Source organism: Neophocaena asiaeorientalis, unplaced genomic scaffold (genome assembly GCF_003031525.2).
Source record: "Neophocaena asiaeorientalis asiaeorientalis breed wild unplaced genomic scaffold, Neophocaena_asiaeorientalis_V1.1 scaffold541, whole genome shotgun sequence".
Taxonomy (NCBI): Eukaryota; Metazoa; Chordata; class Mammalia; order Artiodactyla; family Phocoenidae; genus Neophocaena; species Neophocaena asiaeorientalis.
In genome coordinates this window covers 1,493,527-1,519,241 of record NW_020172450.1, presented here as the reverse complement: position 1 = coordinate 1,519,241, position 25,715 = coordinate 1,493,527, and the positions used below count along the sequence as shown (strand labels likewise).

General features: G+C 41.4%; 1 protein-coding gene across 3 annotated transcripts in view; it reads right to left on the bottom strand.

The window, feature by feature from the left end:
• Positions 1 to 25,715, bottom strand: part of TENM1 (teneurin transmembrane protein 1) — a 552,490-nt gene that overhangs the window by 111,211 nt on the left and 415,564 nt on the right. For all 3 annotated transcript variants that reach the window (XM_024737354.1, XM_024737356.1, XM_024737355.1), the window contains exons 18-20: positions 22,750 to 23,017; positions 8,574 to 8,717; positions 877 to 1,126 (exon numbers count right to left, since the gene is read on the bottom strand). In XM_024737354.1, coding sequence (XP_024593122.1) covers positions 877 to 1,126; positions 8,574 to 8,717; positions 22,750 to 23,017 — 662 coding nt within the window. The remainder of the gene's footprint in view (positions 1 to 876; positions 1,127 to 8,573; positions 8,718 to 22,749; positions 23,018 to 25,715) is intronic.

Sequence of the window (25,715 nt, the reverse complement as noted above, 5' to 3'; positions counted from 1 at the left end):
GCCCTGAAGGCATGTGTCAGGGATAAAGCTGTGATAACCAATGAGAAGAAAGGCTCTACCAGTCTACCCAGGGAAAGGGAAACAGGTCTGTTTATCTCTACTGGGATGAGAGAGGATGTTTTCCTTTTCTAGGACTCCAGGGGACATATATTTGTGTCTTACATCCTTAGAAAGGGAGAAATAAAGCTGATTAAGCCATGGTCTATTTACTTGCTATCTTTGTGTAACTTCAAAATATGAAATACCAAAAGGTATGAATTCCTTTCAAAAGGTGTCAAAATACTTTGTACTCTCAAGAAAATTCCTAAAACAGAGGGAGAAAGCCTAAAGATGAATGCTTTGATCATTTTTTCCAATGGATTAGAGCTTTTAAGGATAAAAAAGTAATCCTTCCTCAAAATGCCACACAAACACAGACGGCCATTTTCCTTTTGATGAACTGATCACTTCAAAAGACTGGACCTGGAGAACTTAGAAAATTTAGCCTTTTGGATTTGACAACACCTCTACCTGCTAGAATGAATACTAGATATTTCTGGTCAGTCTTCATAGTGGCCAGAGCAGGGGTTGAGTGACTTACCTGAGCACTCAGAAGTACTGAGATCCACGTCAGTGACAGGAATGCACCCAGGGAAGGCCACACATACAGCGATGTCAACACTTCCTGGTTCTCCAAAGCAGTGCTCAAAGGTTTCTTCAAGTACGAGTAGCCATGGTGACCTATGTCTGTGCCCCTATTCCTGCATCTTAGCTCAGTACTACAATATGGGCAACTGCATTTTCTGCTCCTTCTGGCAATGCCTTGTCTCTTCCTGTTTTCTCATTCTTGCTTTTTCCTTATCCACTAAGCAAACACAGAGATTAGAGGAGACTTACCTTAATTCCAAAATACTAACGGAGTTTCCCGAGGGAAATATTCGCCTTACAAAATTGAAGTCACCAACATACACACTACCATCAGGGCCAGAAGCTAAGGCAACGGGAGCAAAGAGTTTGTTGTTGTGGGCGAGGCCATTGCAGTTGGTGCAGGCAACACTCCGTTGGTGTCCATTACCCATTATGGTTGATATGACTGGAGGCTGCTGGGAAATGAACATATTTTCTCCATTCCCTTTATGTATGATTCCTAGATCCAAGGGGAAAAAAAAAGAATTAAAAAAATTACCACACAGTATTCTCAGTGATATTTTAATTTCTCATTGTTCAAAGCAGGAAGGAGCGTTGGCCTGCTATAACAGAACTTGAGAGTGAAGCGCACTGCCCCAGGTTTTACTTAACTGCACAGCTACAACAAATGGCAGCATAACGCTTTGCCTCAGTTTGCCCATCTGTGAAATGGAGTAATATACCCAGTCCCTTTAATGTCGATTCTAAATGCCTCAATGAAGCATTTAATGACTAACTTTTAATGATCTCCTGTTCACTTTGGGCTCTGTGAATCATCCGTGGCTGATTTTTCATCTCTGGCTGGCTTTCTTCTGATGCCTGGTGCACACCTGTCTGACTTCAAACCACCCGCACTATGCAACGGGTTCGTGAAAAGGGAGTATCAGTCAATTTTAATGTTAACCTTAGCAAAACACAATCAGGAAGGTAATCTACTTCTGTGAAAAGAAAAGAAATCATATTGCTAGAATGCACTTCAAAGATATAAGAAAAGGACTTGATTTTTCCACTCTTTTGGACCATATCTCACTATCATCAGTGCAGGAAATAGAGATACTGACTTATGAGAATGCTGGAAAATACTCTGCAGTCATTTTCTTTGGGCAATCTCATCCATTCTCACGGCTTTAACTCCCATCTCTCTATGCTGAAACTTTCTCCTGTCTAGTCTAGAGTTTTTACCTGACATGCAATTTCCTAGTAGATCTCTTTACTTGGATGCCTCACAGGTACCTCAAACTCAACAAATTGAAAACTGAACTCGTTATTTTTATTTTATTTTATTTTTCTGCCATCCCCTACCAAACCCTCCTCCTCCTTCTGTGTTCCCCACTGATCTTCCGAGGTATCACTAGGCGTGTATTTACCCAAGTTGGGAATGTGGGCACCACTGTGGCTCTTCTTTTCCTCACTCTCTAAACCTAATTAATTACTAAACCCCCATTGAGTCTATCTCCTAAAATATGTTGAACCAGTTTCATGGTCTCTGTTTCTACCACGACTGCTTTCATTCAGTTTGTCTTAAGTTCTGGGTCTCCTGGTCTCCATGCATACCCATCTCCAAACCACTGTCCACACTCCTGCCATAGAGATTATTTCAATCTGTGGCTTAAAACCTTTTAATAGTTCCATACCCTCTGTGGAGTAAGGGGTCCATTCCTTATTATTAAGGAATACAAAGTCCTTCATGATTTGGTGCTTGCCTCTTTCTTCAGCCTTCTGTCTCATCGCCCTCTCATGTGTATCCCGAGCTTCAGCTACAGCAAACTATTTACAAGTATTTTCACATGCTTCCATTCCTCTCTGCTTTTTAAAGAAATTAATTAATTAATTAATTTATTTATTTATTTATGGCTGTGTCGGGTCTTTGTTGTGGCATGTGGGCTTCTCTCTAGTTGCCGTTCAGCATGTGGGATCTTAGTTCCTCGACCAGGGATCGATCCCACGTCCCCTGCACTGGAAGGTAGATTCTTAACCGCTGGACCACCAGGAAAGTCCTTCCTCTCTGCTTTTGTACTTCACTAGTCCCTCTATCCTGAATGCCTTCCTCATCTTGTTTGTTTGGGAAACTCTTACCTACCCTCCAAAGCTCAGCTCAGTTCTTCCCCAAGGCTCTATCCAGCCAGAATTAGTTACTTCCTCCTCTGTATGTGCAGTTTTCCATAGCTCTGTTATAACATTTGACACATGTATGATACTGTTTTCATTACTTCTCTATCTTCCCCATTAGAACATGAGCTCCTTGAAGGCACACACTCTGTCTTACTCCTTCCTGCGTTTCAGTGCCCATCCCTGTGGCCAAGTTGTTATAAGTGCTCAGTAAATGTTGAAAATAAGCTTTGAGTTTCTTATAGTTTCCTTGTCCAAATTCCAATGATTTTGAAAACCTGCTGAGCTTGGGCAGAAAACCCAAGGAACAAGTACTGCTGTGCTAAATAGCTCAAGTCTGCCCAGAATGAGCCGGGACAGGTTAAAAAACAAACAAACAAACAAAAAAACAAAGCCATGTGGTGAGAAGGCATGCCAATGTGTCAGGCTGAAGTAACTGACAGCAAATGAATGAATGCAGTTATCCTGTCCAGTCTTATTTTTTCTCCCATGACCCCTGCTATCTATCTCCTCGGACCACCTGTTACTCTCCCTAAACATTTCCTGAAATGTCTCCCTCGGTTTTCTTCCAACTTTTAGTCCCACAGTCCTACAATAGAAACTACTGATCACTCTGAAATAGGAAGGTGGCTGGCAAAAATAGATAAGAGGGTAAAACACGCACAAAACCATGGCACCAAATATGAACCTAGAAGGGGCCTTCCAGGAAACAGAAATCCCATACTCATATAGCCTTTGGATTTCAAATCTAAAGTAATTTTACTTTCCCTCCCAAGGTGATTTCTGGCTATTTTTTCAACATATGATCTGCAGGACCAGCTATGAGCTTATGCCCCAACAAATTGGTCTGTCATTGTAGAACCATGAGATAGATATCTTGAGGCTCACTACTTTCTTATTTATTTTATTAATAACTTTATTAGGCAGTAAAGAAATTTCTTAAGATTTAGAGTAGTTAATTAAGTTAGATTAATAGGATGGAATTTCATTTCTCAAAAAACACTTAATTGCAATGTGATCAATACTGCAATTTAAATGAATTGGGAGAAAGTGAATGAGAACTGGCATGACAGTTGCACAACATCATTAAAAAGAAATCTCCTGATGATCACTCACTGAGACTATGATATGTTCTTTAATAAATGAGAAAACCAACTGCTTAGCATGTCAGTATTTCAGCAATGCACTACAGGGTATATCATTCAAAAATATTTCCAAGTATGGGCTTGGAAATAGCAGATATGCTATTAACATCTATTTTCACAGATAGAGCTCCATTTTTTTTATATTAATATAATGGTATAGTTAACAATTACCTTCAAAATGACATGTTATTACCAGGCTCCTGGCAATTTAAAAACTAAGATGGCTATTCTAAACCATTCTTCTAAGCCTGCAATTCTAAAACTCCTCTTTTCTATTAGAAAGCCCAGCACTCGATCAAAGAAGAAGAATGATTAAAGGAAATAAAACATAAGGCAATGTACTTTCTGATTACATCTCAACAATTGATGTCTTGCTTTCATGCAAGGTACTAAAGTGCCCGTGTACTGAAATTACCATTCCTGTTTAAAGCTGAAGCAATCAAAACAAAAATGGGCAAACCCCTTTTGTATTGCCCTGGAAAGATAGATCATTTTGAAGGGTGTTTTTGTTGTTTCAAGAATCTGTTTAACCTTCCATTACATAGAACCGGGGCATACCATCTAGCAACAATGATTTAACACCAATTCTTCTGCAAAAGGTTGCTTTGAAAATATTTTGTTTATGTTCCTGGAAATCTTGATCAATTACTGCTGCCTCCTTTCCAGTTTATTCTGCCACACGTGCTCATTTTGAAAACAGAATCAAATGATCCTGAGACTACACACATTATTTATATGAAGGCCAACTTCCTGCTAAGGATTGGGTGTCTTGTTTACAGTCAACAAAGAAACCCCACTGGCTGGAGCCCTACAGCACATTTTAGATCTCCCCCAAGGTTTCCTTTCCTCTGCCAAAAAGTCAAGCCTGTTGTATAGTAAGTTAAGCATACTTTTAAACACACTACTCATACCTTCCTGCTACCTTGCTCAGAACTTCTTTTGAAGCTTATAAATAAGTTTGAAATAAAAATTCCCCTTGGGAGCCAGTGGGTGGTGCTTTATGCTGATTTCAAAGAAGAAACCATTTTTCAGGCTTATGAACAACATGGGACCCAATACATATTTCTCTTAGGACTTGACTGAGAGGATATAAACACAAATTGGGAGATATGCCAACATGATCAATGGAAACTTACTTGTCCTCCCACTAAAACCATTTGCCAACAAACTACTGGCCTATCTTGGAGGCTAAGTTAAAGGAAATTCTTTATCCATTTCAGACAGATGACAATACCCAATTAGAATCCTGGATTGTTTTTTCTAATAATTTTAAACACTCAACTGGCATAATTTTAAAGAACTGATTTATCTTAAAAGAATAAATATGTACTCTCTGTAATCACTAAGAAGATGCATTTTGAAGGAATAATATTGAAAAACACAAGTTCCTAGCTTTCTTTTTTTAATCTCACAGTGAAAGCAGGAACCATCTCCATATATCAGGCATAATATTTGGAAACAATGCTCCACAACCAATGGTTAATTGTCAGGTAAGTACAATTGCTGCAACTGAAATGACAAATGGTCTGAAAACACTGCCTACTAGAAACTACCCGCTGCATAATGATTTTGGAGCCAAAGAAAAACTGCAGAATTGAATGGCAGCAGACATCCAATCTAATTACAGGTGTCTTTTTAACCAGCGAGAGGAAACTGGGGGAAGATAGATCCTTGTTTCTAATCTGCTATCTGTCTCAGATCAAAAAAGCGGGGTGCCTAAAGAGTTAGGCTCTGGCCTTAATCAGTCAGAAAAGACTGTCTGACCTGAGGGGGAAAGAGCATTGCTTTCTAATTGGTCCTCTCAAAGCTACTCCTTCACACTTATCATTCCTGTTTCTAAAACTGCATTTATGGGTGGGATTTAGATTCTGAAAATGTCCCAAGAGAGGTGCTCGTGTCCAAGGGCAGGCTGAAAGGCACTGGCAGCGCTGCCTTCAGACCTGTTTCCTGGCAAGTGTGACCAGTTCTTGGTGAGAAATACAATGTGCCTACAAATGAGATGATAAAATGAACAAATCTTCCTTTTAAAAAAATCTATCTTAAGTAAGGTTTCTTTCTCAGAATAAAATTCTCAGAAAGAGACAGAAAGCAGATTTAGTGGGGTTGGGGTGGGTACAAGGGATCTTTTGGGGTGAGAAAAACATTCTAAAACTCTGTGGTGGTGATGGTTGCACAACTCTACCATTTACTAAAAAGCATTGAAGTGTACGCTTAAAATGGGTAAATTTTGTGGTGTATAAGTTATACTTCAGTAAGGCTGTTAAAAAGATTCCCAGAAATAACTTGGTACCTATTACCTAAAAACCAATTACTGGTGAATTAGGGGTGAAAAGGACACATCTGTGGAAATCAGGGGGGTCCCTAAAGCCAACTTTCTGAATGGCTCCCCTCTGTTCTGAATTTTTAAACCTGGGTGAAGCAAATGGTAAGAGAATGTAGAACTGGGAGCACACAGCTGGGGGCTGGATTGAGGTCATTTCCACTTTGTGTTTAATGTCAATGACAGGCATTTGAAAGAGACAATCCATACGAGCCAATAAAAGTGAGTGGAAAAGAAACGGCTGCTTAAAATGTCAAACTCTTTCAAATCAAAACAAAAAACCTAATAATTTAATAAGTGGCATCTGCCCTTTCGTTTTTATACTTTTAAAACTGCGATTCTCCTTTTGACAACAGAAAAAAAGTTGACATTTTATATCCGTGCCTGAATCTTTGCTCTTAAAAAAACAAACAGTTGGAAGTGGAATTTAGGATCTTCCTTGAATGGGGGGAAGAAGGTATAACAAGGGCATATAGCAATGGACTCCATCTTCAGGGCCCACACTGGGACTCTGGTAGGTGGTCTCATTCTGTGATTGAGGCAAACCTGGTTAGCTTTGCCGATCAAAATTTCCCAGCCTGTGTGGCTGGTTGGATTGGTTGATTTAACTACGGTGCAAATGAATAAGACCATAGGTGTGATTATAAAACGGATCTCTTAGCCTTGGTCAGTTCATGGCCTTACAAGATAACCCGGCCTTAGCCAGCTATTTCACAAAGGTAAGAGGGATACAAGGGCAGCTGGATGGAAGGGTGTAGCTGCCTCATATATACATTCATTTCCCCAGTCCTGGAGAAATAACCCAAAGTACACATTCTACTAAAGGTTGGTCAGAATCTGCCTCTTCAGGTGAAAAGGAATATGATTTCACAGTGAAAACTTACCAGTAGATGTTCAAATGACGCTGGATGGAAACACCAACGAATGGTTTCCCAGCAAAAGGAGGTGAAGTGACTTGGATGAAGCATTTATAACCAGGGTAGCAAAATCAGTTTGTCTGAGAGAAGCATGGACTTAAGGGCCACCTGTGGTCTCCTCTCCTGATTTATTTAACATTTAAATTACAAACTAGGAGAAAGCGACAGCAGGAAAAGTGGTACGAAGAAGGCAAAGGTTGAAGATGAGAGTGTCCTGATTCTCACTGCTTTTCCCTCTTTCCTAAGTCCAGGACTTAGGAGGCTTAAAACTAAGTGAAGTCCAGAGCTGTAGTCTTTTCCCAGATTCTTTCTCTTCTTCCCCTGCGTTCCTCTTACCTCTTTTTCTCTGTTATCCATTACTGTCCCTTTACTCTGCCCCTAGCTTCTTACTGCATATACTGACATTTATGTGGATAAAAAACTGGCGTAGAGAAAGAGCACATGGACAGCTCTTGGCCACTTACTGTGAGCCCTAGGGGAAAGTAACGTGACTCAGCTTCGGAGTCTTGATTTTTAAATGGGGTTAAGGCCACACTGCAGGGTTGTTGTGTTTAAAATGGGACAGAGTTCACTAAAACTCTTCGAAAACTGTATCACTTAGATTATTCGTTAATTCTAAGATGCACATTTTGCTTCCTATTTTCACATCTCTGGAATAAGTATGTATCTTGCAATCAATGTGTGTCACTGTTTAATTGACACCGTTTTCCATAAAATAATGGTGTACTTATAATCGATGGTGTCTTAGATCATATGAAATACGGCAAATATTATTCCAGTTTTTAGAAGTTGGTTACAATGTCAGATAAACTGGTTAATCACCTGGGATAGTGCAGTAATGACAGATGATTTTTAAAAAATAAATTTATTTATTTATTTTTGGCTGCACTGGGTCTTTGTTGCTGCGTGCGGGCTTTCTCTAATTGCGGCGAGCGGGGGCTACGCTTCATGGCGGTGCGCGGTCTTCTCATTGCGGTGGCTTCTCTTGTTGCAGAGCACGGGCTCTAGGCGCACGGGCTTCAGTAGTTGTGGCTCGCGGGCTCTAGAGCGCAGTCTCAGTAGTTGTGGTGCACGGGCTTAGTTGCTCCGTGGCGTGTGGGATCTTCCTGGACCAGGGCTGGAACCCATGTCACGTGCACTGGCAGACGGATTCTTAACCACTGCGCCACCAGGGAAGCCCCGAGAGATGATTCTTAAAACCCAGTTTCATATTACTTTGTGAAGAGGTCTCACTCTACTAGCACTAATTTGAAATCAGATCCATTTGAAAAGAAATATAATGTGGTCATCTCTAGGTGGTGGACTTATAAGTACTTTTTTCCTTGTACTTTTCCAAATTTTCTGCAATAAGTATTACATATATATGTATATAGCATTAGGAAAATAGTATTAATAAATATCAAAAAATGTGCTTACCACTTTGAGGATTCAAAATATGATGCTTATTCAATGACCAGCCTCCTAGGTTAGAAGCATCCATCTCGAAACCTTGTAAGATAACAGTCCTTTTTTCCCAGAGAATAAAGTCGGGGCACATTTCATATTCATATCCCACAGACACTGCAAGCAAAGAGTTAATAACACATTAGAACATGTAAAAAGATTTGCTTCATTTTTGCACTGGTTGGTAAGCCTCTGGCTAACACATCTGCTATTGAATTCCGATTTGGGTTGAAATTTGATCACAAATACTTTTCACCTAGCATAGCATCGGGCATCCAAAAGTGACCAGTCCGTGCATATTGGATAAATACATGAATGAGTGACTCACTGAGGCTGTCGTTAGGTATGCACCATATGTTTTGGACATCAAGCTTTAGTATGGGCTTTTGGGTAAAAGGCTGCGTTGTAAAACTGAAGAAATAAGCTCCCTGAAGGCTTAAGCTGTGGTGATACAATTTCTTTCTTTACCTTTGTAGTAGAAGTGCAGGGAAAGTTGTTTTCTGATCTCTCTGGAGTGCAAAATGCACTTAGGAAGCTGGCTTTGGAGTACTGGGTCACTTATACAACAACTGACTACACATGAGACTAATAAAAATCGATTCACCCATTTATATTTTCTCCCATGCTAACTGGCCTTTAGTTTGCCAAGAAGTCTGAGTTTGCTTAGAGTGCTACAAGCACCATGAGTGTAAATTCCACTTTGTGCATGTTAGACTTTGGTTTCTAACCAATGGGACATCACCCAACATTTGGCTCCAACCCTTATGAAGCACGGATGTCGTGCATTAAACTGGGAGCCCCAGTATGGCGCTAAAATGGGAAGTGCAGAATGTGATAACTTGGGTGCCTCTGCTCTACTGAGATATGTAGAACTCAAGTATACCAAGTCCCAACCATTTTCTCAGTTGGTAAATCTGCTTACCTGTTGGAACCCCAGAGTTCTGATTCTTGAATTCAAAATGCTTTGTGTCCTCATAATGTTCTAAGCCTGAGAGTATTGGCTCATTACACTGCATAGCCCAAAGCTAGCTGCTTTTCCCCCTTTCTGGCAGCTTAAAATACCCCTAGCTGGTCGTGTGCTATTGCTTTCGAGTACCTGCCTCTACCTGACTCTTCAGATGCCCCCGGAGAACTCATTTCTTTCTTTGTCATCTGGTTATGAAAACTGGTAATGAAAATGTGTGCTTAAACAATGCCAGTGCAATAGGTCCTAAGAGGAAAAATTCAAGCCGACTAGTTTTGGATTTGGGCATTAGGTGAAGAGAAAAGATGGTAATTTTAGTCCAACTGATTTAGGTGTGCACGTGCATGTGTGTGTGCAAGCACATGCACAGATAAGCCAAAAAGTCCTTATGATTGTTACCTTTGGGGGGTCATCTGTGGCCAATTTTAAACCACAGGCTGACTTCTCTTTGTCCCCCCTCCATCAAAGCTTTAAAAGGGACCAGGACCATCTTCACGCTTAGAAGGGCCCCATACTTGGTTTAATGTTCTCCTGTCACTGTCTTGAAATCCTTAATACTTTTTTAACAAGAGGCTGGGTATTTTCATTTAACACTGGGCCCTGCAAATTATGTAGCTGGTCCTGATGGGGATGCCCTTCTACCCTGCCATCAGCTGGTGAAGACTCTTGGAATGCAAACTCATTTTAGTATTAGCCCTAACCAAGCACTATTAGCAAGGGAGATCAATAGGAAGCAGGAAAGACTAATCATACAGTGGAAATGATTTCTAAAGGGAAATTAGTTTGGGATCATCTGGTTCAATGCTGTTCTCTATTAAGATGGATAGAAACACAGAATTTCAGTGGTGAAGAGGATCTCAAAGGTAATCTAGTTCAGGTTACACGTGTGGCACAAATCATTGCTGTCTACAGTCTCCTTGATATCTTATCATGTCCCCAGTGCTTTGCTAAAACAACTCTGGTATAGTGGAAATAACTGGTTTCAGACCTAGAGTCAGAAGAGACTTCAATTCTTGGGTCTGCCATTAACTAGCTGTGCGGTTGCAGGCATATTATTCTCCATCTCCGGGAGTCTGTTCTTCATTGTAACAAAGGAGGAGGGGAGAGGATGGACTAGAATTGGTGGTTCTTAGACCCTTTTGGGTCAGGGAACCTTTTGTTATGAATGTGATAAAAGTTATGGATCTTCCTCCTAGAAAAACGCATATGCACACAAAATTTTATATATAATTCTAGGGGGTTCACGGATCTCCTGAAGTCTAAATAAAGATCTCAGATCAAAGACTGCTGTACTAGATAATTCTTACAGTCCCCCTTTAGCATTTCTCTCTATGATTCTAAAGTGCATTCTTTCAAGATTGCATTTGATCAGTTCAAGTTGGGAAATCAAACCCAAAAGCCAAAGAGAGCACTGTATCTCATGTTGGAAAAATCAGGGGGTGAGAAAGCACACTTAGGGCCGTGTTGGTGTGAAGAATAACACAGTTTCTGCTTCTCTTGCCAACACTTAAAAGTCTTGATTAATAAATAATCACAACGATAATGATTACAAGTTCCCTTAAAGCCACATCTCCTTCCCTGCTATTGTCAGGATCTGCCTCTTATACATTTGAAGCCTGACGTGCTCCCCTAGAATCTCTTCTCCGGAAGTTGATTGTGCAGTTTTGCAAGTAAGTAGTGTGCCCTGGTGACCTCCGATGGTGGTTTGGAGCCTGCTTTTTCCCTCTCAGGAGCAAAGATCCTCCCAACTCTGTGGCAGGAAATGCTTATATAAAGTATCCTCAGTGCAATGGTAATGAGACATCCTCTTCACCTCCTCATGTCTGAATTGCTCTCTAGCCCACAACAAAAAAGTGCACTGGCTGCAAACCCCACAATTATATTATTTTTTCCCCTAGTCATAGCAAATAGCAACAAGGCGGCCACTTAATAAGTTCCCTCTAATTTTTATTAGATTTACTTTCTCTTGAGAAAACTCTATGAGCTAATCATGTTATGATTTATACTTAAGACTTGTCCAAAATTCCAACTGACTTTAATGAGAATGGCTGTGTGTGGCTCCTTGCTCAGAGTAACAAGGCAAGGTTTCTTTCTGACAGCAGCCGCTTTAACAGAATCCTGGAACTTGCAGTTGGTGTATGAGAAGGCAGACGTTTCACCCCACGGAGTTGAGCTGCTCTCCAAATGCACAAGGAACTGGCAAATACAGTAGCAACCAATCCTAGACTTCCTCTCATGGAAGCAGACTGTAACGCACGGAACGCCTACTCTTTTTCATATAATTAAATATGGGGGAAAAAAGGGCTACTCAGGGGCTGGCACTGAAAAGGCTGAGCCCCGACATTACACTCTGCCTGGTACTGTGACAGCTGAGTCTCAGTTAACTAAGCAGAGTGGACCCACTACCACTTCCCAGGTGGCCTGGTGCCTATCACATCTGATCATCAACACAGCATGGTGTAGGCAAAGGATTCAGCCTCCAGCATTCTGGAGTGGGGTCTGGGAAGAACAGTGTAATAGGAAGGAAAGAATAATTATTCAACATTTCAGAGGCGCTATGGAGGACAGACCAGTCTGGCAGTGAGTGGAGATAGGTGGGGAAGGAGGGGGTCCCGGGCTATACTTCCTAGGGGCTGGTGTAGTGGTCCCATGCTGGTGTGTACATATTGGGAAGGCAGCTGAGAAAGAGCCGTTAATATGGCAGAATACTCTCTCAGAACCATGTGACTGCCTCTCTTGTGACACCCTTAATTCCGTCTGGATTTCTGTCTTCCCATATTCTCTCCCTCACCTTGACACAGAGATATTAATGGGATGTTCCTTAACCAAGAGTCACTGATTGTCAAGATAGCCTTGCTACTTTTGTAGAGGATGCCGTCCTCTGGTCACAGGATTTGCACCTGACTTCACTGTTAGTCATCTTGCAACAACACTGGCTTATAAAGAAGACTTTATTCTACTGGCTTATAAAGAAAGACTGCAGCTTGCTCCCCCAAAGCCATTTGACATTAGAAAAATAGTAACTGAATTACACTCTACTTATCAGAGCAGCAGCATTAGTGTGATGTGGGGACTGCAAGAAGGTGGAGGGCCACAGCGCTCCTGACACCCGATTTAGTGACTGTGACATTCACCTGTAAGGGCTGCGATAGGAGACTGACGTTAAATAGCCAAGGTAAAGATGCCACGTGATGAAGCTGATGTGCAAAATATGACAAGATTAAGCAGATGATTTTCAACAGCTTCAGGCTAAGGCTTCAGAATTCATAATGGTTGCATTTATGAAGGCCATATATAATTAAAAGTAGTCTGATAGTCAGTGTGAGAAATTTATGTTACCTTCATGAACTCAAGGAACATCTAAAAATAATTTCATCACATTTAAAAGGTAAGTAGCAACAAGGTCGAAACGTTCTTATTGAAAAGAACTCATTAAATAGAACAAGAAATATTTCCCATTCTTTTAAAATAGTAGATTAATATAAAACAACAACAGTAAAAGACGAGAGGCCTAACAAACCAAATGAAGGCCACGGCCACAATAGACAAAAACTACAGATAAAATGCTATCTACTGAGAACGGGTACCTGCTCCCAGAATGACTTCTACTTTCTCCTATTCTCTAGTGATTTCTCATAGGATAGGATAACCCCAGAGACTCCTCAATTTGACACAGTGCCCAGTGGCCTGAAATGCTTTGTTTATCTATTATTCCTGGCTTACTAAGAGTGTCAGAATCAGGTGATGAATTTTTACCAAGTGCCTTTTCAGTACTTATGGAGATATTCACATAGTTTTCTCCTTTAATCTACTGAGGTGGTAAATTCTAGCAATACATTTCCTAACGCTGAACCATCTTTGAGGTCCTAAAATACACTCTACGGCACTTGGTCATGATGTATTATCTTTTTAATGAGTCACTGGATTTGATTTGGTAATATTTTACTTAGGACCTGCACCTTACCAGTTTACAAAAATAACCCTACCAGTTTAAACATCATAGTGCTAAAAGCGACACAGCAGTTGAATGAAGAGAAAATACAGGTAGAAAAGGTAAAAAGCATCCAGGAGTGAGGTAGCCACACAGCCTTTCGGCCAAGAGGTCCTGTACACTGACAACTTATCTTATGAATTTTTTTTTCCGGGCTGCTTTGTCCGAGCCTAGCTGCATAAAAGCGAACCCAGAACCCAGATGACCTGTGTACCACAGAAGGCAGGGTGAACAAATTCACGATATTTAATGAGTACCTCCTGTTGTCAGGCACTGGGAATGTGAGAATGAACAAGACAGAACAAGATAGCACTCCCGCCAGCGGAGCTCACGTTGCTCACATTCTAGTGAGAGGGGCAAATATGAAACAAGACAACACGTACACACACAAATCATGATAACTGCTATGGTGGGGAAGTGCAGCGTATCATGAGACAGTGTAACAAGGGAATTTAAGCTGGAATGGGAAGACAAGGGAAAGCCTCTTCACGTAGAAGGGGTTTACCTCATGAAGAACAGGGAAGAACATTCTAGGCAGAGAGCATGGCATGTGGGCAGGGCTTTGACGTTTCATATCTTTGGGATATTGAAAGGTCAGGGTAGCTAGACAGTCAATGTCTGGGGAGTGCATCAAAAACAAATGAAGGGGCTTCCCTGATGGCGCAGTGGTTAAGAGTCTGCCTGCCGATGCAGGGGATGCAGGTTCGTGCCCCAGTCCGGGAAGATCCCACATGCTGCGGAGCGGCTAGGCCCGTGAGCCATGGCCGCTGAGCCTGCGCGTCTGGAGCCTGTGCTCCACAGTGGGAGAGGCCACAGCAGTGAGAGGCCCACGTACCGGAAAAACAAAAAAAAAACAAAAAAAAACAAATGAAGAACAACCCCTTCCCCTTCCCCGCTCCCCCGCCCCTAACCCAGTACAAAAGAAAACAAAAGGTTATTATCTTCTAGCAGTATTTAGGCATTTTTCTTTGGGAGGGGGTTTAGGAGATGGATTCACCTTGAAAATGGACTAGTTATCCTTTGAAACAATGTGATTGATTAACGGGGATGCAATACTGTAATGGAAAGAAAGGTGCTGGTTATTTAATGACTCAGCAAACCTTCGCTGAGCAGTTCTACGTGCCAGACAGGTGATTTGCTAAGCACTGCAGACACAGTGGATATTACACAGGGCAGGATAATTCGTCATGTCAGAGAGGCCATACCCTGAAGGGTTACCTGCCTTTTAGAACTTTCATCCATGGCCTCCTTAAAATAATATCACCTTACATTTGCATAACACCTAACAGTTAAATACATTTTTGTGTATATTACCTAATTTGAAGACTCATGCAAGCTCATGAGGAAGATATATTTACTCCCATTTGATAGATGAGATAATAGACTCAGAGAGGTGAAGTGACTAGTCCAAGGTCATCTGACTAGTAGTAAATGGCAGAACCAGAGCTCAAACCCAGTCACTTCTTAGCAAGTGCCTTTTACTTCTATGCTAGATCACAGCTATTAAGGGAAAGACCCATGATTCAGAAGTGCTTTAAATAAATAACCTTTCATTTGCTCTGAGTTTAAGGTATAAGGATTGGAAGCTAGGGATAACCTTGAAGCAGAAGCACCACGTATCCTGGTTGGCCCAAAACAGTATCCAGTTATGCTATTGTTAACAGCATCCTCTTTCACTCTCAAGAGTATATTGGTTGGAATGACAAATTATATATATCGTCACCTAATCTTGCAGAGATATTGCCATAATGCCCTGAGATGGGTTGGTAGAAGGGACTGGGAGGCGAGAACAGTCATAAATGCTGACTTGGAAAATAAACCATATGGTTTGGTAAATCATTTAATTTTTCTGTCTCTTGACTATATTACCTTGCCAATAGTTTTCAAATTCTTATGCCTGAAAGTCATTTAATTGTGACCCAACACACATGTAAAGACACACACACACACACACACACGTACAAGTGAAAGGAAGTTTTCCCAAACCATACTCTCCTCATAGTTTTACATTCTGATCTATTCTATTCTATTCTATTCTATTCTATTCTATTCACTTATGTTCTATTCCATTCCATTCCATTTTATTCCATTAAAAAATATTGATTGACTCACCAAATGGATTTCACAGTCTAATACTGGGTGTGACCAGCAGTTTGAAATGGGCACAGACCACTTGCTTACCAGAGTGTCAATCAAGGGTCACTTAAAAACCCTGGTAAGCTCTAGGTACTCTTCGGAGGGCCGATCTCACATTTTATCAGAAATATTAAAATGGATACAACCCACAACCCATATCCAACGTTAAACACATTTCACGTGTAAGTGTGAAAATTGAGTTGGAGTTGACAAGCTGACATAATGCTCCATTTTGCAGACATTTATTTAAACGATTTATTAATGTTGATTCCTGGTTTTCTTTGCACATTTTGGTGCCAATAAATTTATTTTTCAGGTTGTGAAGATTTTTGTAGGTCCTTGAAAAACTCACATCCTTGGTGCTGTGCCTATAAAGCTGAATGGATGAAACAGCCCTGCTCTCAGTTAATGATTACGAATTCATGAGTGGAGAGAAATGATGAAAGATTATTATCTCTGCTAGCTTCCTTGACAGAAAGCCACTGGGGCGTTGAATTGGGTACTCAGTAAAGTGGGTTGGTCCCTTTAGTGAAGACAGGCAGCAGTAAAAAGGCATGCAGAGCTCAGGACTGGGAGACCTGAGTTTGAATCCCTGCTCTGGAACGGTCTTTCGGCAAGTCACTTCTTGTTTCTGAACCTCAGTTTCCCGCTCTGTAACATGAAGATCATATTCATTGTGCCATACCTATCAGGCAGCAATGTTATAAGGATTAAAATGAGAAAATGTATGTGAAAGAACTTTGTAAATTGCAAAGCACTACCCATTTATTATCGAAATATTAAGTGGATGCTATTTTTGTGGCTGCCCAGCCTGCTTAGGTTTTACTGAAGGGAAATTTATGAACACTAAAGCATCATTCTTGGGGATGTTTTGTGTGCACAAAGCAAACTTAGCTTAGCACCTATTACCATTAATGTTCCCCTGTTTCTCTCTAACACAATTTAGACGGACTCCGTTGCGTCGTGAACCTTTAGGAAGTCTAGTTCTCCCTGAAACACCACTCCTTCTTGCCAAACTACTGTACTAAATAATTATGCAATTGTTGTTGCCAATAACCTTGAAGAAAAATAGAATTGTTTATAGCAGTGCTACTAAAGGCGGATGGCTGATTTCCTGCACTTCCAGGACTCCAAACCACTGCAGTTTAATTTAATTAAAATGAAGACCAGGCAGAATGCATTATTATATATTGATAAGGTATGCGGACACAGGCGGACATAGGGAATTATTTTGACAAAATTCATATAATGGATGCAGATCAGAGGCCCTGAACAATCCAGTTTGTCAAATTAAATAAGCCGTCTCTAGAATTTTAACAGCACTGTGAACTTAAAAATGATTTTTTTTACACTGTTTTGCAAGCAGCAGAGTTGGGAAAGAAACTAAATAATATACAGTAATTTCCAGACATCATACCTTATTTAGAGCCAGAGAATAAAGCACTAAGGGCAAATTATTTCAAATGCTCACATGGAGTTTTTAGCAGGGGAGTCTTGTCTGTGTATCAGACACCAAAATCTTTAAGCCGGATGAACTAGTGATTGTGGTTTTTGTATTGCAACCCTGAGGGAGATTTTATTCTTCTTCCACTTGATCAATATTGTACTTGGATTAATCAATCTTATCAGCTGCCATTGATACTTCTCCAAGGAATTAGTTCACACAACCTCTGTTGGTAATTTATTCACTCTGGTATTATCCCTCTAGTTGCAAAATCTGTGTCACTGTAAAAACTGGTGGGATACCCTAGGATCTCAAGTACTCCTTTTCTCATTTTGCCTGTCTCTCAACAATCTATTCTTCTTTTGTGACACTCTAGGCCTTAGAGATCACACCAATTTCCCACAGCTGAGCCATGGGGGAAACAAGAGTCCCACATTTCACACTAAGTGGGCATTTCAACTTAGATATTCACCATCATTTCCAATTCAGCTTGTTTAAATCTGATCTCTTTCTCCATCACCCAGAAACAGGTGGGAGAGGTTCATATTTAACTGGCATGGGAAGGAAGAAGAGTGGGAGACCTTTCAAGCCATAGTTTTAATCAAAATCCTAGCTATAACTGGGACTGTAAGAATAGTGGTCAAGGTTTGTTTCCTATTGCTGTTGTAACAAATTATGACGAACGTAAAGGCTTCAAGCAAGACAGATTTATCGTCTTATAGATAAGGAGGTCAGAAGTCTGAAAAGGGTCTCACTGAGCTAAAATCAAGGGGTCAGTGGGCTGAGTTCCTTCTGGAGGCTCCAAGGCTCCATTTCCTTGCCTTTTCCAGATTCTAGAGGCCACCCACATTCCTTGGTCCTTGGCTCCCTTCTTTTATCCTCAAAGCCAGCAAAACTGCATCTTGCTGTGCCTTTCTTCTATAGTTATATTATCCTCTAACTCTGACCTCCCCTCTGCCTCCCTCTTCCACTTTTAAGGACCCTTGTGATGACAGTGGGCCCACCCGGACAATCCAGGATAATCATTCCATCTCAAGGTCAGCTGATTGGCATCCCTAACCCCATTTGTAACCTTAATTATCTTTTGCCATGTAACATAATATATTTACATCTTTGGGAGGTGGTGGCTATTATTCTTCCTACCAAAAGCCTATACTAGGATTTCTGAATTTGAGCAAAGCTGAGAAGTGTCATATATAGCACCATTGTTAATATCTGGTGCAAAATTTAGTCTGTTTCTTCTAACATCAGTTAGGTGATTAAAAAATATGGCTAGGAGTACAACTAAATGCTTCTTTGTTTAGATTCAATCGTATCTATTAAGGTGTGAATTCAATGGTAACATACTTGATCCCTTTGTCTCCATCCATTTATCACCTGAACTATTTATTGTCTGTTATGTTCTTAAGGCACTCACAATCCATCTTCAGAGAAGTAGATTGTCCATCTTCATTCTACCACTCATCCTAATGCTTTACCACTGTCAAGAAAATTCCCTTAGTCTCCGCGGAGATGGAAATGGAGACTAGGTAGTAAATAAAATCCCTTTAACCATGATTAAGTTATCAGGAACACTTCCTACAAGGTAAATAATCCATATTCCATCTTAGGTGCCACACCTGAAATTATTTTGGCTGTTTTCCTTGGGATCCTTGCCAATTTTCTTTCTCTAATCTAAAAAAAAATGTCCCTTAAGTACACATAAAACACCACGAGGAACATTTTTTCCCTCTCCCTTGGACACTTCTGGGTGGGTCAATTGTCTCTTGCTTTTATTACTGTTACTAGCCTTAAAAGGGAACCAACAATATATATTTCAGCATTTTAATTAAGGCCATGTTTATAGTCAGAATGCTGGAGCAAGTTTTGACCAGGAACTTAACTGTAGAAATAGGAAGTAAAACAACATCCATAGGCAAACAATACGGATGAAGCCTTCATCACTGGCGTGTATACTAGAACATCTTTGTTTTTCTTTATGTTTTAGTTGTTTATTCAATCATCCATGGATATATCAGAAACTAAGTCATTAAGAGTGCTTAACTACAACAAGGAGGAAAATTTTAGAATCTTCAGCACTGGGAGTATTTAAAAGGAAGATGTATAACACATTTTTATGCGTAAAGTGAGGTTGATAAAATAGTGCAGTCACTGTGGAAAACAGTTTGGCCACTCTTCAACATGTCAAACAACTACCATATGACCTACAATTCTACTCCTAGGTAAATCCCCCAAAGAATTGAAAACAGGTATTCAAACAAATACTTGTATGCAAATGCTAATAGAAGCATTATTCACAATAGCCAAAAAGTGGAAACAACCCGTAAGTCCACCAGTTGATGAATGGATAAATGAAACGTGGTATATCTGTGCAACGGAATATTATTCAGTCATAAAAAGGAATGAAGGACTGACACCTGCTATGACATGGATGAACTTTGGAAACATTATGTCAACTGAAAGAAGTCAGATACAAAAGACCACATATTATATGATTGCATTTGTTTGAAATATCCAGAAAAGGTAAATCCATAGAGACTGAAAGGAGATTGGTGGTTGCCAGGGCCTGGAGGGGAGGGAGGAGTGACTAGTGACTGCTAGTGTCTATAGGGCTACTTTGTGGGGTGATGAAAATGTTCTGGAATTAGATGTTGGTGATGGTTGTACAACATTCTGATAATACTAAAACCCACTGAATGGTACATTTTAAATGGGTGAACTTTATGGTATGTGAATTATATCTCAATAAAGCTTTTACTTTTTTAAAAAAGTCAGGCTGAGTTGCATTTATGTGAACCCTAGCAAGAAATGACTGCTAGACACTGTCTTGGTCAGCTCTTCATCAGAGTACCGGGTAAGTTGCTAAGTGTCACAACTTAAGAAAAAAGTAAAAAAATAAAAACAAAAAACCCCCCAAATCTCACAACTTGGCAAGGGTTCTGAGCAAAGCCATAAAGAATTGGAAAACAAAGCCCTATGGAGAAAAGTTAGAGGACTTTTAGATTATTCTAGTGAAGCAAAGGCTTTAGGATAATATCCTGGAGAGGGGAATATGAGGCTTTGAGGAGGCATCAGCCAGGCTGTGATATTTGACTCCTAGCAGGAGTCAGATATCACACTCAGAAGTGTTCACAGTAAAGAGCTGTATGAAGGGACTATTTAAAGAAGCATGAGCAGGGTGAAGGGAATCAACAAGGGTCGTGACCCACCCAGGGACTGGCAACATTGGGAAGCTGTCTGGGCTTGCAGAGAGGGGTAAGGGGAGGGAGTGATACAGGAGACCAGAGAGAGCCTGGGGATTTGGAGGAGGGGCTACTCAACAGGAGCTCCCATCTTCCAGTGTAGTCACTGCTAGAACTGCAGTGAAGCAGGGAGAGGGATAAATACGCTGACCTCTCTCTCCTTCCACCCTGCTGTCTCCTGATGGTGCCTTCCATTGACCAAACCAAGAGGGAAGCCAGAGAGCAAAGGCGTCCAGGCAATGTGGTCCATAGAAGCCAGTCTTTCAAAGCACAGAGAAGGTCACAGAAGAGACTGTGTGTGCGTGTGCGTGTGCGTGTGTGTGTGTGTGTGTCTGGGAGGGCAAATGGAGAATAATTAACACAGTACCTACCTGTTAAGCCCACAGCTCCCTTATTAGAGAAGCTGAGGCAACAAACACCTGCATAGGCGCCATGCTTTATACCTTGTGATTCCAATATGCTGACCACACCAGCAACCAGCACTCACCCACCTCATTTAATCCTCATAGCATAATAACCTGTAACATTCTCTTTATGATACCCGTTTAATAGATGGAAAAACTGTGGCATTTGGAGATTAAGTAATTTACCCAGTGTTGCATAGCTGCTAGTAAGTAGAGAAGGGATGATGTGAACTCAGGGAGGGAGTCTGGCTCCAGAGTTATCCTCTTCATCACTACACTCACTGGACTAGGGATTGGGTAGGACTCCACAGGCTGGCCAGCAACCTCATTGATAGTTAGCCTAACGGTAGAGCTCTGCCTTCGGATGTTCTCTACTGCATGGTGATTGGCTGACAAAACCCAATATTGTAAGAGAGATCTGAAGGCAAGATACAGAGCAGGACACCAGATCATGGAGTTGGTAAGAGCTGAGAGAAAAAGAGGGTAGTTAGTACCACAGGAGAAGTAATGAGCTCCATCATCACTATGGCTGGGTCACCATGGTGGGAAGCAGTGGACTCTTGCTGCAGAGGGGACAACTAGAGCTGTTGCTCAGCTGATAGAGCAGATGCTGATCTTCTAGGACTACAATGTATCCCGAGCCAGGCTGCAATTTGATGAGGCCCACCTTTGAGGCTGCTGATGCCTTTTCTTGTTCTTTCCTTACTTTCCCCTGTGTCGTTACAATAATTCCTCACTAACTGAGGCAATCTGAACCACTCCACAGTCCTTGCATTCTAATAAAGCCCAACAGAGATGAGTTGATTATTTAAATATATGAGGGTCTCTTGGGCAAAGAAGAGTCACCGGTCTTTTTTTTTTTTTCCCCTCCCTATGCTTCCCTCTGGAAAGAAAGAGAGGAAATCGACACACTGTAGTCTAAGAAATATAGGTCAGTTATATGCGAATTATACCATGATAGACACTTCCAAGGGAGAATATGAAAAGATCTCCTCTGGAGAACTTTAAAAATAGTCTTCTCATCTGTCCAAGGGTGGTTTCCATGAGCTACTGCCTGAAGGCACAAGAGTCTATGGCTCCCAACCGTGGTTCCGAAGACCTGTCAGGTCTCTTAGGAAGTTTTCACTGTCTTCTACAGACTGAGAGAAATAAAGACATCGGTGTCTCTCTGCCTATCTGTCTGTCTCTCTGAGCATCAGTACTAGATTGCTTACTACCATTTCTTAAGACAGACTATTCCTTTTTTTGATGCTACGGTATTCCTCCTTGATGAAATTATGGTACTGGTAGGCAATAGTAGATTGTAGGGGCTTTTTTTTTTCCTTTAAAAAATATTCTTACTTGGCAAAATAAAAAGTTGGCAAATCTGTCTCAGTCTCATTTTTAAAAAATGCCGTTTGTCTGAAGGAATTAAATATCTGAAGATCACAGACCCCCAAGGACCTCTTAAGGTCCCCACTATTTGTAAGATTCTAGGTTTTAAAGTCAAAAGGACTAGGAAGGCAGGATGACTTTTTATTTAACCTACCACAGTAACAAGTTAATGGAGTCTAACTATCCTAGACATAAAAAATAGTACGTGGAGATGCCTGTAAGTTAAACTTTTGTATTTTCTAAGTGGAAATGACAGTCTAAATGTCAAATATGAAAACATGACCTGAAGAACGCCACACCAAAGGTCACAGTTAGAAGGCAACACTCAGCTCTGGAGACAGTTACAAGTCAGATATTGTGTGATTCCACTGGTATGCAGCCATCATGAAAGAGGAACTAAAATCGTTTTGAAGCAAAAATGTGTCAAAAGGGAACTCTAAACAGGCCCAAAGGGAGTGTTTAAATGAAAAAGTGCCTTAGATCCCTCAAATAGAAGAAAACACATAATTATTCCAAATACAAATTAATATGCAGCTAGTACTTTCTGTTTTGTGAACACAACACTGCTATTTACACAGAATTATTTCAACATACCCAAAGCCTCTGCCAGGCCCCAAACCTTCTGTCCATAGATGTCGGTCTTGTTCCAAGCAAATGTGTAGACAAGATTAATTGCAGCGGGAAACCACTTCTGTGTGAGTCGCCCTTCCACAGCTACTGTGAGGTGTACTTTTATCATCCCCACGGGAATGGTTGAATGTGTTAAAAGGATCCGAAGCAGGGTTTTATACCCGGGGGTGCGGCTGCTTAGGTAACTCAGCCTCACAAAGCTGGAAGGAATGGGGATCTCCTCCTGTACAACCTGAAAGAAAAAAAGTCACATTGGCTCTTATCAGCGGTCACAGGTAGGCAAGGATACTGCATGCTTTTGTCTTAGAAACATGCCAGAGGAGAGAGCTTAAAGGGATTATGGATGTCAAGGCATTTGGTCTAGAATCTTTGTGAGGCTACATGACCATAGATTTCGAATTTTGCACCAAATCTGCATGCGGACAAGACGTTTAGCCTATCTTGAGGATTGCTCTCCTTTTTTTCCTGCCAGGAGAGACTGTGAAAATAACAATTTTGGTTTTTCAACAATGTTCCAAAAATTGCTTTGTAGGAGTTGGAGAAGATCACACCGCTGAAGGTCAAGGATTTCAGTGCTATGGGTTCCATCAAAGGTTTTTTCTCATATATTCAGACACAAAAGCTTGTTCGATGTGTTAAGTTATATATCACAAACCACTGTTGTAGCTCTTATTCAGGTTAGGCTCTCTAAGAGGAAGGACTCTGGAAGCAGGCCCAGCAAGTGATATTTTATGACAGAGATTATGGTGTCCCTAGAACTAATCTTTCCTGATGCCATCAAACTTGCCTTCTTTGGAGCTTTGCAATGACCCCGAGGGCCAACTTTTTAATCAAATTTTGCTTGCATATTTCTCTGTGTTTGGATGTATCAATAGCTAGCAACAAGTTTTTCCAAGCTGGCACCTGTGACTGAGAAGCAAATAACTCCCACTAACTCCTCTGCAAATCTTTTACAAACGTTGGTCCCAGAGTGAAAATAACTCTTGGCTTCCTTAATTAATTACTATTACTTATTTGTTTATTAGCATGGATGGAGTTAACCAAAGGGGTCACTAAAACTACATCTTGTATTCTGTGACTTTCAACTTTTCAAATACAGCTGAAGAAAGAGCCCATCCTATTTAACACATTTAAGGGGACATGGATAGTGTGGATATTTTGGTGCCCTTATTCACTTTTACCTTAGAACCTTGTCCCTTCTTCCTTTTCCAAACTGGTGCACATAGTAGAACTTATTGTTAAACACACTCTATCTCATATAGTCCAGGATTTCTAGTTATTCTTTTCTTTCTGAGGGCACAAATCCCTTTTGTCTATTCTTTGCCCAGTTTTTCTTCCTTTACATTAGCTATTTTTTTGTGTGTGTGTGTTACGCAGAACTCTCACTGTTGTGGCCTCTCCCATTGCGAAGCACAGGCTCTGGATGCGCAGGCTCAGTGGCCGTGGCTCACAGGCCCAGCCGCTCCACGGCACGTGGGATCCTCCCGGACCAGGGCACGAACCCGTGTCCCGTGCATCGGCAGGCGGACTCTCAACCACTGCGCCACCAGGGAAGCCCTACATTAGCTATTTGATACCAAAGCTGTCCACTGGCTCTATCTTCTTAGATGCTGGCAGAAGTACAATCGTGAAGGATAGCATGACACTCACCACTGTGGTATTTCATTCCCCTAAGGAATCATGCAATCCTAGAGCAGTCTGAAAACTTGTATTGAAAGAGACCCATGCTTCCTAATATCTGTGAAAGGATTGGTGTACCCGCCCAAGGTACTCATTAAATACTATCTAGTTTTTTCTTCCTTTCTTCGGAAAACAATAGAAAAGACAGGAGTGGCAACTCTCCAGACTCCTTTTTGTGGAAGGTACTATTTTTTGTGAGCCTTTCTCAAGTGGTCCTCTGGGAAGTGCTAACAGCTGGTGGGGATGTTGTGATGCAAGAAAAAACCAATTCAATCTTTGACTGTTCATTTACCTCTTCTTGAGTATACTTGAATCCTGGATCTGTCTGATTTATGAGTCCATTTTTGTGGACATTAAACTATCATTAAAATATTAAAATTAAAGTACCATTAAAATGTTTCTATAACATAGTGAGAAAATTGTACTATGGATATCTGAATGACTTAGAATTGAACTGAAAATACTGAATGATCAATAAAGAAAAATCCTCAGGCTGCCACTTCTGGGCTACGCCCTACCAGCAGCTCAGGCGTGGTTGTACCCTCACGGATGGTGGAGGTGGCAGCGAGCTACAGCCCGCTTTGCAGTGCGTGGCCACGTAGAGGCCGGGTGAGTCCGGGCACCGGGACCCGGCCCAGGCTCGGCGAGCAGCTCTGCGCGCGGCAGGGGTCATGGTATACTGAAAAAGCACTCAATCAAGAGAAACCTCGGGGGAGCTGGAAACTATCAAGTTACTGAGGCCACACAGGGGTCTGAAAAGATAGAGTTTTACAGGAGGAGCTTCAAGATGCTGGAAGAGTAAGACGTGGAGATCACCTTCCTCACCACAAATACATCAGAAATACATCTACATGTGGAACAACTCCTACAGAACACCTACTGAACGCTGGCAGAAGACCTCAGACCTCCCAAAAGGCAAGAAACTCCCCACGTACCTGGGCAGGGCAAAAGAAAACAGAAAAAACAGAGACAAAAGAATAGGGACGGGACCTGCACCAGAGGGAGGGAGCTGTGAAGGAGGAAAGGTTTCCACACACTAGGAAGCCCCTTCGTGGGCGGAGACTGCGGGTGGCGGAGGGGGAAGCTTCGGGTTCACAGAGGAGAACGCAGCAACAGGGGTGCGGAGGGCAAAGCGGAGAGATTGCCGCACAGAGGATCGGTGCCGACTGGCACTCACCAGCCCGAGAGGATTGTCTGCTCACTCGCCAGGGCGGGCGGGGCTGGGAGCTGAGGCTCAGGCTTCAGAGGTC